This window comes from Colias croceus, chromosome 15 (genome assembly GCF_905220415.1).
Source record: "Colias croceus chromosome 15, ilColCroc2.1".
NCBI lineage: Eukaryota > Metazoa > Arthropoda > Insecta > Lepidoptera > Pieridae > Colias > Colias croceus.
The window spans coordinates 7,336,217-7,353,493 of NC_059551.1; the positions used below are offsets into that span (position 1 = coordinate 7,336,217).

At 33.5% G+C, this 17,277-nt stretch overlaps 2 protein-coding genes across 2 annotated transcripts in view; one reads left to right on the forward strand and one right to left on the reverse strand.

Moving 5' to 3' along the window:
• The window catches only part of LOC123698106 (SET domain-containing protein SmydA-8), a 542,384-nt gene that overhangs the window by 102,581 nt on the left and 422,526 nt on the right, over positions 1-17,277 (forward strand). The gene's annotated exons all lie outside the window — the stretch shown is intronic.
• Positions 7,906-8,914, reverse strand: LOC123698129 (enhancer of split mbeta protein-like). Its single transcript, XM_045644726.1, has one exon. It carries the CDS (start codon positions 8,873-8,875, stop codon positions 8,270-8,272), a length of 606 nt encoding a protein of 201 aa, XP_045500682.1. The 5' UTR covers positions 8,876-8,914; the 3' UTR covers positions 7,906-8,269.

Sequence of the window (17,277 nt, forward strand, 5' to 3'; positions counted from 1 at the left end):
TGATTAAAATTAACATTGTTGTTTTATTTGATTGCTATAATAAAAAATACCTAGATGTTATCAATCCTGTATTTTTAAAGTTAGGTAGGTACATAAAACGATATTTAATGTGAAAATCACAAATATATAATTGTATATTGACCATAAATACATAGATAGATAATATTATCTATGACGTATTGTTTTTGTCGATTCATTATTATTCTAAGTATAATCAGAGTATGTGAGCTCTGTGTGGACGCAATATCAAACAAATTTTGACGACATTACACACAACAACAAAGATATAATAACCCATATATTTGTAGGAAAATTAGAGTATTTACTCAATTACTCGAAACACGCATCACATCGCCTCTGCCCTTGTATGAATTAACGATGATTGCTCTATTCATCTATTGATGTTTGAAGCGCAGTAGAAACGTCTCAATTCAATTCAAGTGGAATTTAATCTAGTGCACTGGTTCTAGAGATATAACTTATTAAAGGATGAAATTAGAACGTATGTGTGGTAAACAAATATGCATGCTTTCTATATACATTCGCAAAGCTTGAATTTTCCACAATTTTAAAGTAATAACGTCTGATATTAATGCACTTAGTTTTATTAGGTAATCAAATTGTTTACTTTTGAAATGCATTGATGAGGAAAAAAGGTTTGTCCTTTTCAAACTTGCCAAATATTAAAGTAAAAGTGTTTTTGCTAGCGCCAGCAGCTCTACTAATTTACTTGTCTAATGAATGAAAATTAATGAGTATTTTCTTTTTCATAATAGTTACAGTTAATTACAGAAAGCAAATTGTAAAAAGCATAAAAGTTAATAATATTAATTATTGATTTAGTAAATATTTTAATTTAATTGATACCTAAGTACAAATATTCTCTAATGCTTTCTTGATAAATTACAAATTTTTTATACGCTGATCATTTTTTACTTGACAACCGATTTAATTGGCCGGGCCTTTTTAACTTTATTAATAATTAAACACAACTGATAATGAAAATTGCAAATATTCCGTTGATATGAGGTTAAAAGGCGGCTTGACAACAATTTCAGTTACAAATTACGTAACTAAAACGTTATTTAATTCTAGATAATTCAGAGTAAAAATAGAATTATATCTATTATTACATGATTGTTACGCATCATTGTTTGTAAGACGTGCGTGTCACAATTTATAAAAGAAAGTCTTTTCTCCTTGAATTCCCTAAATGACACTAGTTCACGCCAAGAAAGAGGACATTAATTAGCATTTTCTGAAAATTTACAGTTTATATGTACCGAGTAGGCATATTTGATAAAAATCATTCATATGATGCCTTCAACAAGATGGACTGATCAAAGTGGCAACTGGCATGGCGGGGAGCCGCTGGAGTCAGGCCGCTGCAGCTGGTGATCGGTCGTTATGGAAAATGGAAATCTGGGGGAGGCCTATGTCCTTCAGTGGACGTCTTAAAAGGCTGGAACGGATTATGATGCAATTTCTAGAGACATGATATAAAGACAATGAGTCTCAAATTTTGCGGGTAACCTATTACATTGATGGTATTCCAAAAGTCAATACACGTATTAAGGATAAATAAGCAATGAGTAAATAAAAAGAGACATGACTACGTGCCGGAGACGGTTAATGAGGATGAAATGCGTATTTCCATCTAATTTTAGAACATAAAAAACGGACACATAATATTTTGCGTCAATACAATTCACACAATCATTAAGACTTGACCGGGGTCAATTTAATAAGTGTGCTCGTAAGGGAAAGGGCATTATACGCTTGTTTTTTATTCGTTCTTATTTATTAATTTGACTCACTCGCTTGAGCCTTGAGTCATTCAAGTTAACCGTAAAATTGTTGCAATTAAACGCTTTTTCTAGTTATCTGAAATAAACAAAAAGTTATTTATAAATTATGATTAAATGTGTGTAGGTAATCTTACAATTTTTTGATGTTATTATATTGAAGTTGTGTAATATTGAAACACTTATTAATAATTCTATTTATAATGTGACATATAGGTTTCTAGGTATTCGAGAAAAAATTACCGCTTTACTCCATCATTTTTTATTTATAGAAGAAAAATATGACTCTGTACAAATGTGAATACCTTGTTATTTAGAAGAATTAGAACGATATTTTTAGTTTATTAATGCATACCTACATATTATAATGTAGATAGGTATAGCCTATAGGTACTCCGAGTGCGTAGAGCCATAGATTACTAACTAAGTATTTAAAAGTAGCATCACAGTAGCATCTTAGAGCATTAAAACCACATTAAAACGGTAGTCGGTAGCTCGGTAGCATAGAGTTGAAGCAAGGGTGGACCGTGGATGTCAATTGCATTTTCGCATAATTTCAAGTTTACCAAAATATTATTAAGTAAGTAGGTACCTACTTATTACATAACATTACCAAATTATTTGCTTTTTTCACTTGTACTGTAGATGAACGATGACTAACAAACTAATAAGTATTTTTACTTGCGTCAATGGACTGTACGAAATACGAATACAAGTTTATATGACGTTTTGATTTTTTCTCGAATGTTAAATCAATTTCGTAGATTAAAATCTATATACATCATTCGATTAATATATTCACAGATACCGTTCGATTAATTTAAATCTAACGAACTTTAGAATTATCTACATAGTTATAATAAAAATGAATCGTCAATTGTGTGTGTGGTAAGCGTAAAACTCGAGAACGGCTGAACCGATTTGGTTGAGTCTTTTTCATAATATTCCTTGAAGTACGAGGATCGTTCTTATGGAGAGAAAACGTGAACATTTACCACAGGCGAAGCCGGGGCGGACCGCTAGTGTATTAAAAAATTACAATATTTATTGTTGCAAATAAAGAGGCTGATACAATCTGATTCTTTGGACGTCATTACAATTTTTCTCGAAATTCAACACAGTGACGTTGTTTAATATATCAGTAATTATTCGATAGCGGTTGCCAAAGTGTACGCGGTAGATAACAGTCACATGGTTGGCACGAGGAGGCGTTACAGCCAGATAAGTGACGTTTGTTTGTAAAATACTAAAATATCTTTTTGTATGCATTTGTTAGGGCATAGAAAAATCTAAGAAATCTTGGAATCAGAGCTGTAGAGTAAGACTGCAAGAGTAGGTTAAAATTGATCTTTTCGAATGTTGTTATATTTTAGTACCTACTAGAACATAATTGATTACTTTTAATTTCAGTTAAAATAAAAAAAGAAATGAATAAAACTTGCCAAATTGCAATTGGACCCATTAATTATATACATTTAAACTCAACAAAAATAAATAAATAAAATTTTAACTCAATAATTAATAATAATTAGTACCTACATTTTCTTTGAGCTACCTGCATGATCTATTTTCGTCCTCACAACCATCAAAATAAACTGAATTATTTTGGCATCTTGAAGTATTGGATTACTTCAAGTGATTAACGATTTATTCAATAATTGCAATTATAATGTAAGTCCTGTATTTTGTAGTCTACAATTGTAGGTACATAATTAATATTCGAAATGATTCTAGAAAAAAATTAAGCTTTGCTTGTTTGGTTGCGCCTGTAGAAATTGCGAGATTTAAATTCTATTGCATAATAATTACTTAACCGACTTCAAAAAAAGGAGGAGGTTCTCAATTCGGCCGGTAGGTATATTTTTTATGTATGTACACCGATTACGCCGAGGTTTCTGAACCGATTTACGTGATTCTTATTTTAATTGATGCTACTATTTATTACTAATCTTTTGTGGCCCGTAGCATTAATTGTTAAACAATTCATAGATTTATAACATATAAATACATATATACACTTTATGTAACATGCAATAAATTTTATCGGAGCTTTATCTAAACGATTTGATGTGCAAGGTTTTCGAATAAAGATTATCTATTTGGCCATGTCAAAACAACATTCTTGAGAATATCACAGTGAACTGCATTAACTTATAAAAAAATAAAATATTTTACAAATAACAATTTATTATTATTACTACATTTTTATACATAATATTCATGTAAATATTCCGATTTTGATCCCACCAGAAAGATAGGACAGGGGCCGTAATATGATCGCAATAACCAGCCATGGTTAATTATGGTATTATATAAATTTGCCAGTCAGTTAAATTCAGGGTGTAAACTGACTGGGAACAAGAGGTCATAATACGGCCCCTGGTATTCTATAAGTGCTGATTTACACAGGGTCAGTAACTGACTACAAATTCGAGGCAAATCAGTGCTGACCCGAAAAAAAACCCTGTGTAAACAGATTTGAAGTCAGTACAGAGGCTTGAAGTCTATGTAAACTGTTAAAGTCAGTCGCGGCGCCGAATTTCGGCGCCGCGACTGACTTGTCTACTGACCCTGTGTAAATCAGCACTAAGTTTAAAAATAGGTCGTCCGTTGTTAACAATTTTAGCTACCCCTATATAAGCGATAGAGTTGAGCTTGAGAGAATAACTGCAAAACAATGTGTGTAAAAGTATTACCATAATATAGTAAAGTATAATATAATTAGAAGCTAGTATGATAACAATATTTAAGAAAAAAAAATAAGAAGTGTACTGTCCTTCACGCACTTGCATTTTGGCAAGTAGTATTTTTCACAGAACTCTATCAAAACGATACGATTTTCCTTATCATGGTGCTTCCCTGCAGCTCAGCTGTTATCTCCGATCTGATGCCACGTGCGTTAATGGACCGATAAGGAGCGGAACACTCCTTCTTCAGGGTATCAGCATACTGTTTTTGACTGATTGAATTACTTATCTATCATGCGATTTTCATGATAGACACTCGGATAATGAGCGGAATTTACAGTGAATCATGACATGTCCATTCGAATTGTTTGTTTTTCAGTTGAGATTATTTGTAAGTCGCATGGATTTTTGGTAACTATTTAATGTAATGGTTAGCTTCGTAAGAAACGATAATTAGGTGGGTTATTAGGTATTAGGTAGGATACAAGTGAGCACCACTAGAAATAAATTTCCAAAATAGATTAAACAAATTCTGACACAAACATGCTTGCCTATTCAACTGAAAGTCTTTAAACTTTCAGTTAGTAATTTTCTATCCATAGTATGCTCGTAAACCTGGCTACAACTACATGATAAACTGCTATTTCTTATAATTATATGATCTAGCAATTATTAGGTATTCTTATTTGAACTACAATCCCCGTTTATTAATCAACACTATTTTTATTAAGATATTATTAAGCGCGTGTTTCTGGGACTGTCCAAGATGTCAGGGCCACACATAACTTATTTCCTGATTCACAATATGTGTCACATTGAGTGATACAACATTCATTAACAAATCATCAGAAAATAAATAATATCTGGTAGTTTCGGGATCTTGTTACGTAAAGTTCATTCACTCCTTGCAAGCATATAAATGATTGTAAATAAGATCAATACTCTCATGACATATTTGAGGAGACGTATTTTATAAACATTGTGATGACAAAAATGACAATAAATAGTCAATTTATTACACAATTAATTTACGGCGGTGACTAATGGGTAGAATTAAGTACACATTAATGTATTATCTTGAGAATAAACTTTCCATCGACACGAGTATTTTTCTCACTCATGACGACATATTGTTATCATAAGAGGAACAAAACGGTGTTTATTTAAAGTTTAAAACCCAATTCTTGAAACGAGCGGCGCAATTTGAAGCTAGGAGATTAAACGTTTGTCGACCATATTATTATGTTGATTGTTTGTACTATTATTTTTAACAAGAGCACGCAAGAACTTACATCATCTACGTAATATTATTTGAACTAAGTAAATTGATAAGCGGATCTTTTATAAATTGAAACGATTGGTGTAGGCATGATAATGCAATTGATTTTTCCTGTTACGAGATCAGAAAATGGTTAGTTATTTTTATTTTTTAATGAAACGTAAAGGGTTCGATTAAACGTTACAATTATGTTATGAAGATCAAATCTTTGTTTTGTATACCAATGTTATAGGTACTGTGTATAAAATAAAAAAGTACTATATGTATTTACTGTCTGCTTGTCATACAACATCTCTTTCTCTTAATTTTTCATCTTATACATACGTACTCGCTATATCTTTTAAGAAAATAATGTCATTCATTTCTATCTAATTAAACAATTATGTCGATTCATCGTTCGTTTCTTATCTATGGTCAAGTTAAATAAATACTGATGCAATAGTAAGAATTAATTCATAAGACGAAAATACTAAATAATAACAAACTATTATATTATAATGAGTTTCAAAAACTTTACGATGGCCAAGAGTTTATCGTTTATAATTTACTCGTGGGGATAATTAAAGAATTAAGGACTATGTTATTTTCCTATATATAATATTAATTATTTATACAATATTAAGACGACCATGTTAATTTCTTACATTGTCACACTACATTTTTAAGATAAACCTATTCTACGCGTCTAGCAATTTTTTTATAGCAATTTCGATCGGACGACACTCAGAAAATTTTATCAAAAGTGGATTCATTTTTAGATTGAAAGCAATGCGATATGAGATTTTTAAATAAAGGAATGAGATAATTTCCAGTGAACTTTAATACTTGAATTTATGTCAAAACTGTAACAATTCAATTTGTTTATGTACGTCATAATATGATAGATAATATTTTCCCTTGATTATTTTGATCATTTTTAATGTCTATTTATAATTTGCAATAATAATAAGAATATTTTTAGTCTGTAATTGTTATTTTTAACATCTAGATTAGTTTCAAGTGAATTTTAATACTTAATAATAAGGGATTTAACGACAAGGAAAGGAAAGCAAAAAGCGCGTTTTTAAAACGACTGACACGCTATTAACAAACCGGGCTTTTACTTAATACCACGGCTTATAAAGAGAGGGCTCTGAGAAGAAAAAGCTTTTAAAAGCTCGCTGTTTGCGCCAGTCGTGGTATAGATGGCGACACATACATAGGTTGAATACATAGGTTGAACTATGGTTGAACCATTAATGTGATAAGTATTTGAAATGAATGGGATATTTTTCCACATGATCATAATATTATGATTTATAATTATTTTAGTGGATTCTCTTCTCAAATTCTCATAGAAACAATTTCCAATTATGCTTATATACTGGAGAGTGGAGTTAGCTTCAACAAATTTATTTTGTTTTGTATTTAAAAAAATATACTTATCTCTTTACAAATTACTTGATGTTTTTCAATGGTAATTTTTTCTGGTATTACGCACAAACTTGATGTGACGTACATTTTAGCAATGGTTTTTCTATGGAAATTGCGATAGACTAAAAACACCGAACCGAAACAAATGACTCTACTTTTTGCGCTCTACATTTTATTTAGATATTATGATAACTAAAGAAAATATAGATATAGTTCCGAAATTGCGTTGATTATTTTAATAGGTATTATTTATACAGGTGTTACATGATTCTATTAACTAATAAATCAGAGGGCAGTAGGTATCAATTCCGTATCAATTCTTTTATTAAATATTTAAATTCTACTAATCCGTAATTATTTGTCCGGCATATTCTAATGGTCTCTGTGCTTATTAGGAATATAATAACTTATGCAACGGCGGCAAATATTTCTCGTACTGTCGTCATCGAGTTCAGTTACAGAGCGATTACTTATACAAATTCTAGTGTCGCAGAGTTTGTTTGTATGTCTACAGGAAAGTTACTGAGCACGCGCGCCGGGTCATAGGCCCGCGCCCTTAACCTCTTTTCATATTTATCACTCCATATTGTTTGTATACATTATTTCCAGTAACATCTATTTTTTATATTTGAATAATCATGTGATTTATTATCTCTGAGCAATTATTGAAAAATTAACTTTTCTTTCTAGAGTTGATGGGTGGTTGAAGGAAATACAGAAATATCATTGAAAAATATTTTTTATTAAATTGTTCTCTTGCATTGTTCACATTCGTGAAATCTTTTTAACGATAATATAATAACAATCCGAACCCACTCATAGTCGGTAAGGCTCGATACATCTCTACAATAAAATTAAACTTTAATATCACAATATACTTATAAACTATTTTGATTAAAGCTTTTCAGTTCAACTTATACTAACTAAAAGGTTTTGAAACCTACTCTAAACAATCAGTGATGAGATCTAAGTTAACTTCTTAGCACTAGACAGGACGAGGGCGGACACTGGGAGGGCTGGCGACTCCGAACGGCGTTGGAACAGATGTGACCGCGGAGCCGGGTCCGCCCTTCCGGGCGAATCCTTTACCACGGCCTCCACACCGCGCTCTTGAGGCTGCTGGTGGTGCAGTCCAGCGGCACGGCGGTGTGCATGGGTACGGGTGAGGCCGGCGGCGACGGGGTCACGTAGCCCGAGGAGGAGGACACGGTCGACAGAGCGGGGCTGGGCGGGCTGGCCGGCGGCGTGTCGCTGCCAGCGGCAGCGCGTTGGATGTCGTTCAGTCTGTGTCCGAGGTGTGTCATCAGCTGAGTTCCTAGCCTCACATCCACTCCAGGGATGGAAGCCAAGCAACGGGAGACTTCGTTTGCGGCGTGAGTAAATCCAGCTCTGAAGCGATCGGCATCCACTGTAGGGTTCAGCGAGAGCCGGCGCTGGCGGCGCAGCTTGTGCAGATGACGAACGGTCAATTCCAAAATATCAGCTTTCTCCAACTTGGCCACATTTTCACCCTCCGACTGGAGAGCGCTGACCATCAACTCCTTCAACTCGTCGAGGCAACGGTTGATGCGAGCGCGCCTTTTGCGCTCGAGCATCGGTTTCATCACTTTGCGATATTGGTAAGTGCGCGAGACGGGTTGCGGGCCGTCATCCGAGATCGGATACGCGAGATCGTAAGACATGGTAGACATTGTGTGTGAGCGAGTAGTGAGTGCGTTTGCGCTGAGCGTTGAACGCGGAATGCGGTGAGCCGGTCGGGCGGGGGCTTATATAGGGAGCTGAGGGCGCGCGATCGTGGGAACGAGCAGAGCCGTCGAGTTCCCACACGCGCCACCTGTGCGAGCAGCTGCCGCCGGGGCGCGGGGGGACACGCGCCGCGCCGCGCGTGCGCGCCGTAAACAATTGCCGGCGCGGGCGCACGCCGAGACGCGACACGGTAATTGTTGCGGATGGCTATGCACTATTGCTCTTCCTATTGCTATCTACTATTTGGCCGCGATTTAGAAACTTTCAAATTTTCATCTTAGGGCTGCCATTAGATACAGGTAGAGTCACCGCCCGTTCGCTCTACAAGTCGACTTGTGGATACGTTCTTTAGTCGACGCAATTGTAATGTAATACAGTTAACGAGCTGTAATTCGAGGTAGATACAATGTACGGTAGCGCAATCATTGATCAAGATTCGAGACGGTGGCCGGTCGCATAACAATTAATCTGATGAAGCTGGATCGGCTACTATTATGCAAGGGTATCTTATTAAGGTGAATCTAATTAAGAGTTAGCAGTGTCGCAACGACGGGATAATCGCCAGACTATCAATCAAGCCCCGGCGCCTACAATGGCTCGCTCAATTATAACCTGCGAGCTTCTGTTCGACATCAATCTTGGATTACTCGTAATAACTATTGACAGATAGAATTACGGGCGCAGCTATTACGTTCCGATGAAGAGTCTAATGATTATTGCGAAATGCTATGTTATTATTTTTTGCAGACGATGTTACCTTTTTGTGCAGTAATTAAGGTACGGAATAAAGCAAGGATTCGAACAGGATGTTTGTAATGTCTTTTAGACACTATACGAGATATACCTACCTGTCTTTATGTCTTTAAATAGAAACGCAAATCTCTGACAGTGTTACGAGTATTTGCTCATACTATCTTAATGTTAAAGATAATATTGTAGATAAAATATATATTTAAAGCTTTTCCTGTTGACCTGAATATTTATTTTAAATACAGCTTATTATTAAATTTAACTGTTGTTTGTGTGAATTATTGTAGGTATGTCTTATGTTGTTGTATCTACTAATAAAAATCGGTATGAATTTGTCACATGGATTGTTTAATTATTATTAGTGTTTAATCCTTAACATAAAGTGTGTTAAAATTAAAAATTACAAATAAATATTAAGATCAGTAGCGGTACAGTGACATTAGTCACACGAGTGGGCGGTGGTCAGCCCACGCGTTGCTTATGAGTTCATTTTATTATCATACGCCTACTTTCCTTGGTGAACTGTTTTTACAAATATTTACTACCTACTTTCAAATAAGGATATACGATTGTTTGGTAAGATATTCACGGAGGTGTGTAGAGGTTTTGTATCAATATTGTTGACTGTATTGTGACTTTTGAGGAAGGTAGAGTTTTGTAGTGTGTTTTTTGAAGTTTAAATGCAACTAAAATGACGTACTTACTATATTTTGGCATAGATAGGAATGATTGCATATAAAACACTGTATTCTAGTTGGGCTGTACCGTGGTAGATTTAAATGTAGATAATGAGTATCAAAGTGCATATGAATGTTACAACTTGTTTTTGCGAATAATAGATTAGATATTTATCATTAAAATATAAAAGGAGGTATGTATTAATCTTTATTGTAAGTAATATCGAAAAACATGTCTAGCGCAACGCTCTATATATAGGTTAGGTAGGTAATATTGTAATCATTGCGCTCAGGATATCGATAAATAGATACGTTTATCGACCACGAACAAGTGCATGGAACCCATGAGGCTGATAGTGATGTCCGTTGTGTTACTGAATACGTTTATACGTGTCGATAAACGATAATATTGATTTATTTTTGTTACTATCGCTGATTTGAAGGTGTGGCTTACTATTTTCGTGGTAAATTAAGAACATGATTTATGATAGGTACATACCTTCTTTTACGAAATAAGCAGGTACGCTTCGTACTTAAACATTTGAATATTTTATAGTATAATTTATGAGCACAAAAGCTGATGGTAGTTTAAATATTTTGTTTAATTAAACCTAGCGATTTTTATATTAACAGACATACAGTGGTCAATCATCTTCTGACACTCGAAGTAGGTAATAGAAATTCGACAACATACTTAATATTGTAATTGAAACAAAGCGCCACACAAACACATCGATTTGACAAGCCAATAAAAATTCCACTATCTTTATGTAAAGGCGGAAATATGTCAATTAAGCGGTAACACGTCAGCGGCGCACGCGCACCGGCATGCGTCACACGGCACGTTTAACCGCGGTTATATTATTTGATAGTATAAGTAATAATTAGTTATTCATAATATTGTGAAAAATACTAAAATTCAGTAATAATATATATGAAAGATATTATAATATGTAAAAAATTTCTAGAAATTAGTTAAGTAAACTTGTTTAAGCAAATATCATACCATACAAAAATTTGGAATTGAAAATGATAATAATAGCTAATTTCTTAACAAGAGATAAGAACAGGTGGATGGAAAGAGCCGATTGAAAAAAAATTTATTTGAAGGGAATTATCATATTCCGGCGACGCCTATAAGTTTAATAATAGGTAAGAGTTTGTGTAGGAATGAAAAATTTTTATCAATATTTGGTCATATCAGGATATTATCTACTTTGAAACAACATAAAAAAATCTAAATAATGTAAAACAATTTTACTATTGAGAATGTAGAGCTATTTTTGTAAAGGTATTATTTAATTGAAAGTAAGTATAAACTGTAATAAAGACCAAGTATTATATTATTTGTTAACTTCGTGTATTTTCTCACGTTTTCCGCTCATAATATTCCGTCCTTTAGAGGCGAGGACGTGCGCCAAATCTATGACATAATAATTAATAGTCATTAGTAAAGTATAGATAAAACAAAAAGGTTTTAAAGATAAGGTTTTTATACGGCTTTTATTGTTTAATGACACACACACAATAAAGGAAAATCAAGTATATTTGAACAATTTCTTTTCTACGAATATGCATAATGCAGTCATCATTATGTAGGTAATCTAGATTATTAAGATTAACAAGACATTAGGTATTTATGGGTGCAAGCATTTTTTAATGCGCTCTAGCCTCTACCTATATTTATAGGCACATATTACGTTTTTTTTCAATTTTCCATGGACCTATTCAATTAAATACCTATAATTAGAAGATTTGTTAATTATAAATTTAAAACTATTATGAAATTATGTTACATTTTGCACACGAGAAACGAAAAAATTTACTCAATGTAGTATTATGGAAAATAATGTTTTATGCAGAGTTTACAAGTAGCATCCGGAATAATGTTTGATGATTCAGGAAGGAATTTAACCACATTAAAATAAAGGGTATATAATACTCATTTATCTCTGACTAATACAAACGTAGCAATGAAAGTTGATGACTCAGAAATCAAATGATAAAATATAAACTCTACAATGCCGTGAAGGCCTTCTTGGGTTTTAACTTTTAATTCTATTTGCTTGACTCGCGCGGGATTTTTTTTTACTTTTTTATCTGTGACTAATACGTAATATGTCACGTCTCAGAGGAAAAATTTTACGTTTAACATATTCAAATAATTCGTGTGAACTAAATTGCCACACGCGAATTATGCTAATACGATGACGATTAAGAATTTCACACGTCCGACATTTTAATGACTTTTTTTTCTAGAAATTTCGAATGCTAGATAATATTATAAAGAAACTCTAACCTGGTCACATCCTTGGGAATATTTCTAATTAATTTTCGGAGATGTTTTGCTAAATTTTCCTTTCCATCGTTTATTAATGAATGAAGATATTTAAAAGCCATTTGCGAGTGTGTTATCTATAAATTGGGGTTAATAGTTATGTTGGTCTAAGCGATTGCACTTGGTCATAATTGTAGGAATATTCCGATAATTATTATTAGCTGACTTTGCGTGAGGGCGCACGTGCACTTGCAATTATTCTATTTATACATTATTATCAGATAGCAGTGTCTTAGTTCCAAAAATAGATAATTAGTTCTATTCGTGACGTCAATGATAATGACTGAATATGCATTATTCATAACTATGGACATATTTATGTTGTAAACTGGAAGTAATGAAGAGTCCTTGTAAAAATTTTCCTTTTATTATAATAATGTTATTAGGTTGTGTACAAGAACCAACACGATAATATATCCGCTATATTGCACTAAAGGATTGTTAATGGCGAAATCAATTAATAGTGATGTTTACCTAGGTAGGTATGTTAATCAATTTGCCTCAACAAGATTTTTCATCATATAATATTTAAAAGTTTTATCGAAATATGCCTATTTGGAGTTTTATATCTATAGTCTATACTATTTTATTGAGCAATGCGTGAAAAAAATGGTGAAAATAGCCAATCAATACGCGAATTATTCATTTTATACAATTTCTATGTAACAAAACATGTTATCCACTGAAAAAACTAATACATATTCAAAAGCCAAAACTGCGTAGATACATGACATACATATTTGTGCATAATGTGTGAATTCGTCGGCAAAAAATTGACGCGTGTAATATATAAATACGCATAGTCACGTATAAAGAAGTGATATGAGGTAAATCGCGGCGTGTACGTGATGCCGGCGGCGAAGGTTAGCTTGCACGCGACCGCTGACGTCACGGTCACGAGTCGTGAATCATGGTGAGCGCGTGCTACTGTGTCTAAACCATCCTACTAATCCTATCCTACTAATATTACAAATGCTAAAGTTTGTGAGGATGGATGGATGCTCTTTCACGTAAATACTAATGAACTGTTTACAATTAAATTTGGTATGTAGGTAGCTGAAGACCCAGAATAATTGACCCAGACAATTAGGCTAACTTTTTAGGAACGAGAACTAAGCGGGTTTTTCTTTTGAAACGCGGACGAAGCCGCGGTCGGAAATCTAGTAGTATTATAATATTATCTTTGGTCTAAGCGGACGATTTTGCATAATATTTGTGACGTAGGTGGTAATTGGCAAGAGATCAAACGTTTTCCTCAAGCCTGTAAAAGGTTCTGGTGAATTCCTACAATGCCTGCGGTTTGTCACGTTTGCGGCCTCGTTATATTATGTTTTGCTTGGTCATTTTTGATTAAGCCGAATCGTCATGATGATGGTGTGATGTGTATTTTTAAAACACAATATTTATTTACATTTCATATCCATTTCCAAAAGAAATTAGTATCTACCTATATGAAAACACTTTGTAAACTGCCAATACTTACCTAACTATCTACATTTCAAAGAGTCTTTATTTCCGGAAAAAAATAAAATATAAAGAGCCACAGGTAGGTAATTTTATTAATTAAGTAAATATGGTCGGAAAACATCAGTAATTATAATCTCAAAAATGTAGATATATGTACCTAAATTAATTGTCACTAAATCCTTAAATCAACCGAATAAAAGGCTTCTCGATATTAACTTCCAATTTTGTAGTGAATATAATAATTATAAATGCGAAAGTTTGTGAGGATGTGTGTGTGTGTTTGTTACTCTTTCACGCAAATACTACTGAACCGATTAGGTACAATGAAATTTAGCACACATATAGAGGGTAGCTTGGATTAACACAGGATAGGTTTCATCCCGGAAATCCCACGGGAACGGGAACTATGCGGGTTTTTCTTTCAAAACGCGGGTTAGGCCGCGGGCGGAAAGCTAGTTTTAAAATAATTACAAATTATAGGTAGATTAAGTCTAACACTAACTTTCAATTTGTGTGTTTTTATCAATTATTTTTAAATCATTTCATATGTTATGTTATCAATATAGATTTCTCTTAGTTTATATGAAAAGTCAGGAAACTAACTAGAGTGTAATACTAAACTAAACTAACTAAACTAAACTCTCAATTTTTAGAAAATAATGAAGCAAAAAGTAAAAATTATCATCTGAAGTAATTTCAAATATCTACCGTCATCGTGATCAAGCTAAGAACTCGATCGATTTTAATTGAAAATTAATCGCAGTTAATCAAACAGAAAAAAAAATAATTCATAGGCAAATAATAATTAGACATTTATATGTGCCAAATGTACGCCTATTACCTAATAGAACGAGAAATTTTATTTTCGAGAAAATTCTTATTGTTACATTACATTTCAAGTGAACTGAATAAACATTTACAAATTCATTTACACATTCAAATTTTCAGGGTAAAATAATACGTAACAGGAAATTGATGTCAATCAATTGGAACAATACAGGTAATTCCGAATTTGCAAATATCGGGTTTATCTATGTTCTTAATAATTATCGTGATGATAATGAATTTCAAAGTCGGTTGGATCCGCGTAAGGCCCGTGTATGACGTCATCTCTCGGCAATCTTGCGTCATGACTCATAATATCAATTTCTCTGAGGTTCTTCACCGATTTCGATCAGCGCGAGATATATTTGTGACGTCAGTCTTTACGTCATTGATTAGATTTGACCAAGGATATGACCAACAGAATCTTTTTAATACGTCATGTTATGGCGTTTTGGATTTTCTTAAGCACTATTTCCATGACACATACATTCAAAATTGGTATATATTATTAATAATGTATTATTAATACTTGTTTATATTTCCCACATATTCATTCATATTATTTCCTGGAACGAATGGCGCTTAGCACATAGTGCAAGGTTCATGCTTTGAGATTAAAATATTCCACCGTTTCCGATGTGAAAATTAATAAGGAAGTCTGTGTTAATAACAAGGAATAATAAACATGTTTTCATATAATAATATTACTTATTTATTAATAAAATTTATCGTATGAACAATAAGAGTAAATAACTTGAAAGCTTCTTAATTTTTTCTATTTAATTTTTGTGATTACCTGACTTCGGTATTAAAAGTTAGTTCATCCAATAAACATGTAGGGAAAAGATTTAAAAAGATATTTAATTGTCTACGTAAGTAAATAATTTTATAGCAATTTAACCACATTTAATGGCAAAAAATAAGTTTTAAATATTTTGTTGATTTGTATGTACTGCACGCAGGCAGCATAAATATTGGTTATTTATTATATTAGTTTGTATTTTAATGAATCACACATGTAAAAACATTCCAAATAAACTGTATATAAGGAAAGATAACGTTTCATGCGACGAGGGAACAATTCGTGATAATTCAAACATGTTCTGTTTGAGGCTTTGTTTCGTAAAAGTGGCACATTTCTCATACTTCTGTGAAAACCGGCAGCTGTAATGTTTTCTTAAGCCGCTTGTCAAGGGTTTGCATTTGATACCTAATCCTACGGTCATTTGTTTTCATATGCCGTCTTTTTAATATTATTTTAGCTGCCGTCCAAAAGGCCCTTCTGTCGGCGTCTTTCAAGCGGCATTTTTGTCTCACTGGCGCCGAGATTTGCAAGCATCGCCAAATATTTGAGCCCGACATACCATCCTTAACTAATGACTTACATGTGCACATATTTTTTCGTGCATTCCTCGCGAGTGGCAACGGCTTTCGTCCCAAACGCTTATCGGATAAATCGCAATGAAATCCTGTTACAAATGAAGTGTGAACAATGGATTCATAAAGTCATAACTGCGTAATAAAACTTGTTTTTCTGAGAGTTATCTCATCGGCATCTGAGAGGGCACTCGAAACAATGACATAAGCGACACGTGTTCGTGGTTATTTTTTCTAGGAAGAGAACAATGGTGCTGGCGACAGGTACCGTTGCAGTCCATGTGGAACAAGTGCGGGGAAATCAGGCGGTTGATTTGAAACAGTCGCCATCCCCGGGGGTCGTCGAGTACAATGTGGCGCCAATTTTTTTGCCACTTGTCGTAATCCCTGCATTAGACTGTCGCGAGGATGTGTTGGAACAAACGACGTGAAATGTCTGCTTTTTGTTAACGACAAGTGTCAGTAGGAAGACAGGACACTTGAGAGATTACGGCTAATAATACGGTACGGAAAAGAGACGCCACGCCTCTGCATTGAAATTTATTAATTTTTAACAAACTCTTGTTTGACGCTCAATTTTATCAGTTCGTTTCATGTAGCAATCAGCTGAATGAAAGATATTATGATGTTATAATAATAATGTTATGATACTCATATGTTCGTTAAGGTATAAATTAAATTAATCGTTTCGTAAAATTAAAATTATTCATTATATTCAATATTCATCGTGCGCTAATTTATTCATTATACGCTATGAATATGAATAACAAATCGACTTCGAGTCCATTTCTATGAAATTGTAAAATAAATTAACAGTTATTTGCAATATCGGTTCACAATGGATCTTCTCGTTAACTGTTCAAAAATACCTGAACGCTATAAAAATTTGACCCTTTCTGGCTTTTGCCGACAA

Excerpts from the sequence above, each read along its gene's own strand:
- LOC123698129 (XM_045644726.1), bottom strand. The coding sequence starts at position 8,875 with ATGTCTACCATGTCTTACGATCTCGCGTATCCGATCTCGGATGACGGC.